This window comes from Elephantulus edwardii, unplaced genomic scaffold (genome assembly GCF_000299155.1).
Source record: "Elephantulus edwardii isolate Elephantulus edwardi_28Jun2011 unplaced genomic scaffold, EleEdw1.0 scaffold00008, whole genome shotgun sequence".
Taxonomy (NCBI): Eukaryota; Metazoa; Chordata; class Mammalia; order Macroscelidea; family Macroscelididae; genus Elephantulus; species Elephantulus edwardii.
Genome location: NW_006399758.1, coordinates 1,916,909 through 1,928,897, shown reverse-complemented (window position 1 = coordinate 1,928,897; position 11,989 = coordinate 1,916,909). Strand labels below are relative to the sequence as shown.

Here is an 11,989-nt window from a genome sequence, read left to right as displayed (position 1 = left end):
TCTGTCTTGATTAAGGGGGAGGTTGTGTCCAGTGGCTCTCAGCAGGCCACAGAGTCTGAAACTCCAGTCCCTGCAGCAACGGAAACCACGGATCCTTTGTTTTACCCTAGTTGGTATAAAGGCCCAAGCTGGAAAGCTGCCAACCCACCTTCCACCTCAGGGAGTGAAGGTGTGGGACAAGTAGGGCCTCCAGGTTCTGAGGACCTGAATGAGCATCACACAGACGTGGCAGAAGGCGCAGCCAGTGAGAGGGCAGCAGAGAGTGGTAAGGAAACTAGTTCACCTGCAGCTACTTCTCAGGTTAGTGTTGATGCTCTTGTGTCTGATGCTTTCCTGTGCTGCCAAGGGCCCTGGGGGAAACACAGGGCTTCTGACAGGACAGAGAGAAGTCCATTGCCTTGGGGGAAATGAAGGAGCAACTCACCCCCATGCTGACATGTTTTGGAAAGCATTATGTGAAAGGAAAATGAAAACAGATTTGATGTCACCCTGACTTTGAGACCTTACACCTGGCACCACAGGGCAGGGGCAGGAAGTGGCTTTGTCTGTGGTGACTGGCGAGTGGCCCTGTTGTGTACCCTTGCTCGGCCTTTGGGCTTCCAAGCACTAATCACCTGCTTTTGTGCAGTTCCCAGCAACTCCCAAAGAGCATGTGTGAATCAAGGTTTCAATCTGCTCTGGAAAATAACCTCTGACTGAAAAATTCTAGAAGGATCTTGGCCACAGCTAGACAAAGATAGCCTTGGCTTAAAATCGCCTTAAACTGCGGAACAGCTGGTCGCCTTGAACTGCATGCCTTCGGGTTTGCAGTGCAACTTCTTGCCACTAGGCCACCAAAGCTGCCTTAAAGAAACTGATGCTTTCTAAATATGTGCTCCTGAAGAAAGAATTTTCTTTTTCCACTCCACATGTTAAAGGAATCTTTTATACCATGTTTCCTTATTCTTTTATAATGAATGCTTGAGGTCTTACATCTTCACCCTACCTGGGGATAAATGTCTACATGTGTCCAAGACTTCAAGGAAGAAATCTCTTAGGATTTCTTCAGGAGAAAGAATGCTCATGGTTGCTCCATACTCATAAATAATCTTAAATGATGTGTGTCATTTAAGGGTTACCTAGACAAGGGGGTTATCAAAGAAATACACGCTAGCTCCATGCTCCTGGGTCTTCAGGTGATGATAAGTAGCATTTTTTTTTTCAAAACAGAAAATTATGTAATATTCGGATTCTGAGGTACTTTCTTATGTGAACCTCAGTCTGATGAGGAAATAAATGATGATTGGGAAGTGAAAAAAAAATCATAAGATTTTCTGCCAGCTATTTATTCTCATAGATGAAAAATAGCAGAAAGAAATTTTTGGTGTGAAGAAAACATGGGGGGAAAATTGTTGAAGTAAAAGATATCAAACAAAAGTTCTATTTTAACTGTTTTTAAGTGACATTAATTACATTTTCTATGTTTCTATGTTGTATAACAGTCTGTACATTCCACCTCCAAAGTGAGGGAAACTTTCAAGGTGATTATTAGAATTCTCTATGTGGTAGAAGTTGGATGAGTGGGAGTTGTTTTCTGAAAACAATAATTAATATAATAGTCCATGAAAAATATGTAGTAGTTATTCAGAATCAAAATAAAAAAACCAAACCCATCTAAATGGTACTGAAAAAAAACTCTTTGTGTGATAATATCAGTGAAGCTTTCTTCTTGTTTTCTCACAGGAGTTAGGAATCTGCCTAGCACTTTTGGCTTTTCTTATACTTCACTACATCTGGCGTCAGATTCAGTGCTTGATTTTTACTCTAATGGGTAGGAAATATTTTTGTTTCTCTTGACTAACATCTCCTGTAACTTCATCCATAATGTTCCTCTTCTGGAAACCCAGAGAAGAATTTCTCTCCAAAACCTGAGGCTCAGCATCTACAAAGAATCCTGTTGGTAGGCAGTACTCATGGTTCCAAACACCCTACAATTAAAATGCTTCAAGGCCCCTTCCTGAGGAGAAATTGTCCTTTATCAAGTCACCTGTGGAGGACACCCTGACTCAGAATACTCAGTGGGCAGTTATTCAATAATGCAGCAGGACTGAGCCCTTTAGTTTCAAATAGTGTTGATAAGAATTCACTGCTCTTAAAGTAGAAGGAGGGGTAGTCGTTGGGTGCCATAGAATGGGTCCTGACTCACAGCTACCCCGGGTAATGGCATAGGATGTCCTTATATGGTTTTCTTGCCTGTAGTATTTATGGGACCAGATATCCAGGATTTTATTTCACAGGTCCATTGGGTGGATTTGAACAAACAACTTTTTGAATAGCAGGTGAGTACTTACTTGTTGCATCATGAGGGCTCCTTCTATAAAGACTTGTTTCTTCATTTACATGGAAGAGGCCCAGGAGAAGACTGAGTGACTCCGGCTATAGCTGATTCCTGCACTGACTGGTAGGAGATGAACTGGGGGACTTCTTGGTCCTTTTGTACCCTTGGACCCACTGTCTCTGTCCTTGGAGATGGTCAGGGAGACTTCTAAAAGAAAGGCATCCTGAGTGAAGCAACATCAGGGATTACAGACAGGTGACCTGAATTAATATAGAGCCAGAAGATTAGCATTCACCTCCTGGTCAGAAAGGATTCCAAACAAAGAAAAGCTATGAAGTATATTACTAAGTTACTTTTCTCATGGCTAAAGCTTCTAAAACAAACAAACAAACAAAAACTGTTCTATGGATTGACATCTTACTCCTTTTATATTCCTTTATTGTTATCAGTTTAATAAATAATATTTAAAGATTCAGCCCTATGTGCTAGTGTGTAAATGCCCCCACTGAGGCTGATAGCCAGCTCCCTGAGCTTGTGGCTCAGAAACAGCCCAGGGTCACTGGTAGTGAAAAGACTCGACTATTTTTGGTACATTGACTTTTCTCTGTGTTGACTTTAACACTTCTTTGAAGTTGTTCATCCTAGAACTCCTTTCTCCCTTATTAGCAGTCCTCTGCAGTGGTGGGGAGATCTGCATGGGCCCCACCACATCTGTAATTGTGTGGTAACAGGACCTGTGTCCAGTGTCTAACAGGCAGCCAGCAGCCTTTGTGCCCTACGATGCCCTGATGTCAGTCTTAAGGTCTCCCTCATCACTATCCTGTTAACTGTTAACTACGGACTCAATGGGGTGAATGAGGATGGCGGGGGAGAGAAATTAATGATTTATTGGCATGAGGACCCAATTATGGAACTGAATAATTGTGGGAAGAGTTCAGCAGTCATTCTGAGTATTTGGGTCTGGGCCTTAACTACCACATGTCCTTGCAATTCTTTTCTGGGGCTGAAGAGGAAGCATCATGCTTTGTGGCAGCTGCCCACTTAGCCCATTTCATATTTGCTGACCTGCCTGGTTGGGGCGGTGGGGGTGAGGCAGAATGGGGGTAGGATGGAGCATGTAAACTGGTATTGAGTATTTTGTGAGGGACCTTGCTTGTGCAGTCCTCAGTGGTGGAGGAAGCACAGAGAAGGAACACTATCCCTGATGGAGTGTCATTCTTTGACTCCTTGCCAGTGAGGTCATTTTTTGGCCTCTCTGTGGGTTTCTATAGGCCTGCTTGACCTTTACTACCTGAGAACCCAGCTCCTTAAATTCCCATGTGCAAGGTCCTCTTGGAATTTGAAAATTCATCATGAGTCTTTCTCTGAACATTTAAGATGTGATAGAAAAGTTCTTAATTCACTGCTGTGCTTACCTCTCCTCACTGTATGGCCCTAAGTGTGTGAGTGATGTTGCCTTAGAAATGCAGACAGATGTCAGGCTCACTTGCTTGTCTGTCAACACTGTAGCCCCATCAATTAAACTGCAAACCTTTGGAGAAGACAAAAATTCTGTTTCCCAGTACTTCCTCATCTCTGCCCGTATAGCAAAGCTTCCTTTTGCTTTTGCTGCCTGTTATTTCCAATACTGGATAAGCCGACCTTCTTTTGTCACCCCATCATGTATGCCGTTTAGAAGGAAGTTAAGAAGGAAGTGGGCATGACAAGAAGCAGACGTCAGATCCCTCCTTGTTAGATCAGGGAAGTGCTTGATGAGCCTCCCCTCTATTTTCAACAAGGTATAGAGAATTAGAATCTGTTAAGAACTTGTGGTTCCCATCCAATCTTCTGCAGGAGGTGCAATGAGTGGTAACCCCACCCCCCTTCATACAGAAAACCCTGGGAAAGATCACAGGTTACACTGTGTATGTGGGCTTTCATTTCTCTCTCCCAGCTTCCCAGCTCAGGCAGTTGAAAGAGAGTTTGGTAGAAATAATATCGGAGTTGTTTCATTCATTAAATGTTCAATTTATTTTAGAAGAACGACACCCTACCCCTCACCAACCTGGGTACACAGGGCAATGATAAGTGAGGAGAAAGGTGCAATGAGACTGTTCTCTGTCCTGAGAAACATGCTCTGGAAGGCCCTGCTGTGACCACTTTTCCAGTCCAATCTGTCTCCGCCACTGCTCTCACATTCATACACTCCTTCCCCACAAAGTACACCTGGTTGTTACCACAAGAATTGGTCCCCTTACTGTGAACACCTGGGCGCTTTACCCGAAATAGGTGAGACAATTTTCCAAAGGTGAAAGAACAATTGCAATGGGACCCTCATTCCTACTCCCCTTCTTCTCTCTCCAGTGTGGCTTTAGTGGCCTGGCATTGAAGACTTTGTCCAGACCATTTAACAGGAACTGTTCAGGGAACAAAGGTTTCCAGAGAAATGCCTCCTGCTCTGTGGGATTAACTTGGCAACTGTTCTGCCTGATACTTGAGCTGGACCACAGCAGCTGCCTCAAAGTCAGAGGACCGCCAGTCCCAGCTGAGAGCCATTCACATTGAAAATGGGCCTTTGGCCTTGACAACCCTGCAACTATTGCTCTGTGCAGAAGCACAAGATCTACGCTCACATGCTCCACAGCAGCAGTACAGTTGACCAGATCATAGTTGTGGCAGATCCTAAAGCTTTACTGTATCATAGAGATACACTGTTTCATAAATAAGATACCCAGGTTTTTTTAAATTGAGATTTTAATGAACGTTTATAAAGAATTTGGATTTCCAGTCATTCATTGTTGCACATTTTCCTCTCTGCCCCACCCAACCAGTTTGCTTTTTCCTTGGGAAAAATTTCTTTTTCATTGTTATACAGTCCCCCGCCCCAGACCACTTTACTTTTTATGCAGCTCTTATTCTGGACTCTTGTCATGCCATTAATATCTAATTACATATTCCTTTGATACAGTTCTCTCTTTCATCTGTTTCAATGTCACATGCATTATTTATCCCTTCTTTTCTTAATTATCCCCCAACTCCCATGTCAGTCCTGTTTTATAACAGTGTCATTATGCAGTATTTGTCTTTTTGTGACTGAGATATTTCACTCAGCATAATGTCCTCTCTGGTCACCCATTTTGTATAATATTTCATGAGTTCTTTGTTTTTCACTGCTGCATATTATTCCATTGTGTGACTATACCCAACTTCCCTATGCATTCATTTGTTGATGGGCACTTGGGTTGTTTCCAACACTTTGCTATTGTGAACAAAGCCAAAATAAACATGGATGTGTATATATCTGCTTGGGTGGCAGTTTTGGTTTCATTAGGGTATTCCCAGTAGTGGAATTGCTGGGTCAAATGGTATTTCTATTTCCAACTTTTTGAGAAAGTACCATACTGCCTTCTACAGTGGTTGCACCATTTTACACTCCCACTAACAGTGAATAGGGTTCCAGCTTCTCAACAATCTTGCCAGCATTAGTTGTTTGCTGATCTGTTGCTCTGTTGCTATTCTTACTGGGCTGAGATGATAGCTTATAGTTGTTTTGGTTTGCATCTCTCTTAGGGCTAGGGATTTTGAACATTTCTTCCTGTGCTTGCTGGCCATCTGAATGTCTTCTTTGGTGAAGTGTCTGTCCCTGAAGGCAGAGGGAAGGAGAAGGCCTCAAGGTTGTTCTGGATGACTCCACCCAGGGTCTCTGTGGCTCCTTGCTGTCTGTGCATGGTGGTCCGCATATGCAAGTAATCAACATATCATTACCAAATATTTTTCCCCCAGTCTGTGGCTTCCCTTACCCTGTTGGAGAAGTTTTTGAATGTGATTCTTTGAAGGTCCCATTCATCTATTTTATCCTCTCCTGGTTGTAGGTGATACCCACTTTTTTACATTCTGTTTTGCAAGCCTACAAGTAGATATAAGAGATGGATACAAATTCTGCCAGTGCCTGGGGCAGTGGAAAGATCAATGAAGTAAGAATAAATAGTATAGGTACTTATCCTAGCCTGCATGATTTTACCCTTTCTCACCAATAAAAAGGAGGTAATAGCTAATGAGTAGAATTCTACATACAAGCTATGCTCTATTTAGTTCTAAGGGAGCTCTAGTGGCCAAGTGGATAAGGAGTTGCACTGCCAACCCAGAGGTGCACAGTTTGAATCCATCACTTCCTGCACAGGAAAAGGATAAACAATCTCTTTCCGTGAGATTTACTCCATCTATAGACCCACTGGAGGGTCAGCTGTGTGTCAGCTCTGACTTGATGGCACATAACAACAACAAATTTAGTGCTAATAACCTAATTATTTATTTTAAGGTGCTTTCATGGGTCATGATGGGCTGGGAATATGGACTGAGGAACTCAGACCTGATGCAAATTATTCGGAGTGACAAGAGCAATGCCTTCTTAGTGGAATTGACAAGTCATTGCCTTTCAAAAAAAGGAAAAAAAAATACTTCTCATCTAAGAGCCTTTCACAAGTCCTCATTTCCCAAACTGTTTTCCAAATCTCTTCCTAGACCTCAAGAACCATGGCTTGCTGTATGCTGACACAGTCATTCTTACCCCTTCGGATGATAATCACCTGTTGCTCTCACACTGATTCTGACTCATGGTACCTCCCTGTGTGTCAAAGGCAAATTGTGCTCCATAGGATTTCAAATAGCGTGGATTTTGGAAGTAGCTTGCCAAGCCTTTCTTCTGAGGTGCCTCTGGGTGGCCTTTCATTTCGCAAACCAGCACATTAACCATGTGCACTGAGCAGATGTCATAAAATCAGCTTCATATGAAAGCCCCCATACAGAGCTCCTGAGAAAAAAAGCAAAGACTTAGACACATTGGAAGAAGACACAGGATTAAATGAAAGAAAAGGGGGCTTTCCTGAGGTATATGAAGACTAAAATTTGCCCATTTTAAAAAAATTACCAATTTTAAGTGCACAGATCAATGAGTTTTGACATATGTGTGGATTGTATAGCCACTACCACAAAAGCATTGTAGAATATTTCCATCACTCCCTAAAAATTTTTCCATGAACTTTTGCAATTAACCCCCAATCCCATCTCCCAGCCACCTGCAATTACAAGTTTTCTCTCACTATAGTTTCATTGGTTCCAAATCATTTAAATGACATAATACAGTATGTAGACTTTCACCACTGGCTCCTTTCACTTAGCATAGTTGTTGCTGGGCATCGAGTCAGAACCAAACCATACCTGAGGCAGTTTTCAGAGGCAGTAAATTACGTGGGCAGAGATTGCTCATCTTTCTCCTGTGAAGCAGCTGGTGGATTTGAACCGTGTACCTTTGCATTGTCAGTGCAATTCTTTATGTTGTATTGCTAATATCAGTAGTTCATAAAGACCTGGTGGTGCAGTAAACACTCAGCTATTACTTGAAAGATTAGCTTTTCAGACTTACCAGACACTACTCAGGAGAAAGATGTGTTGTACTTCCATAAAGATACACAATCTCAGAAACCCCCTGGGCAATGCTACTCTGCCCTACCTGATGACTCCAATGATAGTGAGCTGTTTTGGGATAAATAGCTCCTTCCTGAATAGTGTTCCAGAGTATGGATATATAATGTACATTTCTATATCTATTCAGTTGATGGCTAACTGTGGTATTATCAACTTTGGCCATTATAAATAAAGCTAAATAAACACATTCACAAAGAAAGATCTTTGTGTGATTGTATGATTTGGTTTCTCTTGAGTAAATACCTAGATTGTATAGGGAAACTTGCAATAACTTCAGAAAGAACTGCCAAACTGTCTTCATAGTTGTATTGTGTTTCTACCCTCAGTGTAAGCATTCTAGTTATTCTACATTCTAGCCAGCACATGATATTGTGTCAGCCATTGTCCTCATTTTAATGGGGTGAATGGTATAATTTTGTGGTTTTAATTAGCATTTGCCTGATGACTAATGATGTGCTCATTAGTCATTTTTTATATTTTCTTTGATGAAGTACTGGTTCACATTTTAGCCCACTTTTTTTGGATTATTTGTCTTCTGAGTTGTGAAATTCTTGTTGCATCCTGGACAAGAGCTCTTATTAGATAAATGTTTTGCAAATATTGTCTTCCAATCTGTGCTTGGTTTTTTTTTTACTTTCTTAACAATGTATTTTGAAAAACAAGTATTTTTCATTTCAGTGAATTTCAAGGTATCATTTCTTTTCTTTTATAGAATGTGGTTTATTTTGGTTTGCTTTGAATCTTATTTAAAAACAACAACAACAACAAAACTTGCTTGACTCACAAGGATTTTTGCCCATGTTTTCCTCTAGAATTTTTATAAATTTAGCTCTTATGTTAGCCCTAAATATTATTTAAATTCATTTTTGTATATGTGAGGTAAGTTTCAATTTGTTGAAAAGATTATTATTTTTGATTCAGTAAAATATCTTTCTGAAGTGTCTCTCTGGAGAATTTTTTAGGGAATAACAGATTTGTACGTTTGTCCATAAAGAAACACCACACTGTTGTAATAGTTAAGCTTTATAGTAAAATCATAGGGAGCTCTGGTGAGAGCTTCTGGCAAGAAGCTGTGCTGCAGTGTGGTTCAAATCCTATCAGCTGTTTTGTAGAAGAATGGGCAATCTCCTCCGGTTTGTTTAACTCCCTCTGAAAACCAACTATGGGTCAGTTCTGACTTGATGATACACAACAACAGTAAAATCATAGTATTACTATATTAGTCCATCAACTTTGTTCTTCTGATTTCTTTTTAAAAAATATATAGTTGTTTTTTCAGTGAAAATGTACAGAGCAAATTGATTTTCCAGTCAATAACTCATACACATTTTCTTTCTAGCAATGGCTGTAATTCTTACACTCTTCCTATTTCCTCCTTGTGTTTACCACTTCCTTTCATCCTTTCCAAATCCCTCCTGCCTTCTGAGTTTTATCCTTTAGTACATGCTGCCCTCTGATCGCATACCTACCTCTCTGGGATTATTGTTCGCCTTATAGGCCCTTTTGTTGTTTGGCTCAAAGTTGAGGCATGGGTTGGGTTGAAGAGTAACTGTGGGTCAGAGAGGTTCCACCAGCCTCTCCAAAGATTAGTGGGCCCAATCTTTCAACACTGTCTTAATTATCAGTTTCATCGATCTCTTCAAAAAACCAGTTTTGGCTTTAATAGGTTTTTTTCCTCTTCTCTCTTTCCTTTTTGGGAGTCTTTGTTTGATTTATTTCTGCTCTTTATTTATCTCCCTTCCTTCTTCTTGCTTTGATTTACTTTTCTTTTCTCTTTTTAGGTTCTTAAATGGAGGCTTGGGTTATTGATTCAAAATCTTTCTTCTTTTTTAATCGTTTAATGCTGTAAAACTTCCTCCAATCACTACTTTACTTGCATGCTACAAGTTTTGATATATTGTGTTTTAATTTCATTTAATTAATAACACTTCCTAATTTCCCATGTGGTTTCTTCTTTGATTCATGACTAGAAGAGTGGTATTTAGTTGCCAGATATTTGGAGATTTTTACATACATCTTCCTGTTTGATTGTTGATTTATTTTTTGTTATAAAGAAAGAAGATAGTTTATATGACTTCAGTACTTTTTAATTTATTATTATTTGTTTTATGGCATGGAGGATGATTTATCTTGATGAATATTCCACAGACACTTTGTTGTTTGGCAGAATGCCCTATAGTTTTTAATAAGGCAGTTATGATAATATTGTTCAAATTTAGTCAATCATTACTGCTTTTTGCTTTATCAGTTACTAAAAGAGGAATTTTGGTATATCTATTGATAATTATGTTTATGCTTCTTTTTTCTGTTATTCTTTCAGCTTTCTCTTTATTCCTTTTGAAACCTCTCCATTGTTACATTTACTTGAAGAATGGATTTCAAAGCAAATAATTTTTGGTTTTTCTGTTACTGTTTAAGAAAATTTTGTATACATTTTCTTTTTATTTAATTTTTAACTTTTCTTATTTAAGTGGAAGTTTAAGAACTATATTGCATTTTTATTCAATCATTGCTAGACATTTTGTTTTAGACCATTCATTTGAATGGATTAATATAAATACTTATAATGTCTATTCAGACCCTTATTGTATATTGACTTTCTCTTCATCTAACTCATCCATTAGTGAATTTTTAACCTACATATTCAAAATCAGGTTCTTATTCATACATACTAACTTTTGTGGTTGCTACAGAGGTAATCTGTGTTTGCTGTTTTACTGAACACTGTGGCCCTGATGTGCCAAATGCGATAATGGTTACCCATGGCGGACAGTGTTTGGTGGAGCTCCCTGACTGAAAAAAGCTTGGAAGCAGTAGTGGCATGCATTTCTGAAATGGCTTGCCCCTGGAAATCCTATGAACTTGGAGAAACGAAGAAAGTTATACAAATATTCAGGTCTTTCGTTCATAGGGTTGCTATGAGTCGCCTATTACTTTACAGTATTTAACAACAACGACTGTGTGTTCACAGTGAGACAAAAGCCGCAGAGGATGTCTGTTTTAAGGGCAGAGCCATTGGTGGCTTTGAATGAAGGACTTCTGGTTAGCAACTAAGGTGGGGATAAAAGATAAGGGACCTAAAGGGGGATTATCCTTAAATAATTCTAGCCGACATGTCATTAGGAGGGCCTCAGGGTCTGAACCAAGCAAGCCAGACTCTGGACATGCAGCCAGGATACTTCAAGTGCTTAGTCTCTAGGGAGGTGTACTGCTAACCCACTAATGCTGGTGGCTTAGTGACAAAGAATTGTGCGGCCAATGCTAGAGTACACCGTTCGCTGCCCCTTAGAGAAAGATGGGCAGCCTCTTATGGTGGGATTTACAGTATCTGAAAACACACTGGAGGGTCAGCTACAGATTGGTTCCAACTTAACAGTTGTTGTTGTTGTTGTTAGATGCTGTTGAGTCGAGTACAATTCATAACAATCCTATGAACAAAAGACCTGTTCTATCCTGTGCCATCCTCACACTTCCTAACACACAAGAGCCCATTGCGGCAGTCACTGTGTCAGTCCAGTTGGTTGAGGGTCTTCCTCTCTTTCACTGATCCTCCACCCTTCCCAACATCATGTCCCTCTCCAAGGAATAGCCTCTTCTAACAACATGCCCAAATTATGTTGAACTGACATCATTACTCCTCAGTAATTTAGAGAGGTTCCTTACTGCAGATTTTCCCAGTGCATATTTACCCTTACCAATGATGTTGATTGTGGATCCAAGCAAGATGAAGTTGATCTCAACAGCATAATAGCAACTGTCAACCCAAAAGTAGTGCCTTTATGGTTCCAATCCACCAGTAACTCCACTGGAGAAGGATGGACAATCTTCTTCTGTGACATTTGAAGCCTCAGAAGCCTGTTGAAGGGTCAATTCTATGAGTTGCCACTGATTTTTGTGGCAGTGAGTTTTGAGACTGTTTTACAATTCAATAATTAGCTGTCACCATGGGGTCCTTGTTTCTGATAAATTGCTTTATCAGCTAGTATCTGTACATTTCTATGACAGGACTGTGCTCTTGTTGTATCTGGGCCAGTTTCCACAGAACTGCAGAGGCCACCATGACAATGGGTCAGTGCCATTAGGCTTTCTCTCTTGGCTAAGAAGGTTCACTGATTCCCAACCCAAGCGTAGACAAGATGTCCAGTGGTCCTTTCACATGTCCTTAAAAACCCTTTACCAGAAAATGTGATGACAACTCAGAGTGACCCT

At 40.3% G+C, this 11,989-nt stretch overlaps 1 protein-coding gene across 3 annotated transcripts in view; it reads left to right on the top strand.

Annotated features, from left to right (window-relative positions):
* TRIM55 (tripartite motif containing 55) overlaps positions 1–11,989 on the top strand; it is a 63,914-nt gene that overhangs the window by 40,338 nt on the left and 11,587 nt on the right. Inside the window, exon 9 of one of the 3 annotated variants that reach the window (XM_006880430.1) lies at positions 16–300. The exons of the other annotated variants lie outside the window; for them this stretch is intronic. Within the exon in view, the coding sequence (XP_006880492.1) occupies positions 16–300 (285 nt within the window). The remainder of the gene's footprint in view (positions 1–15; positions 301–11,989) is intronic. 3 annotated transcript variants of the gene reach the window in all.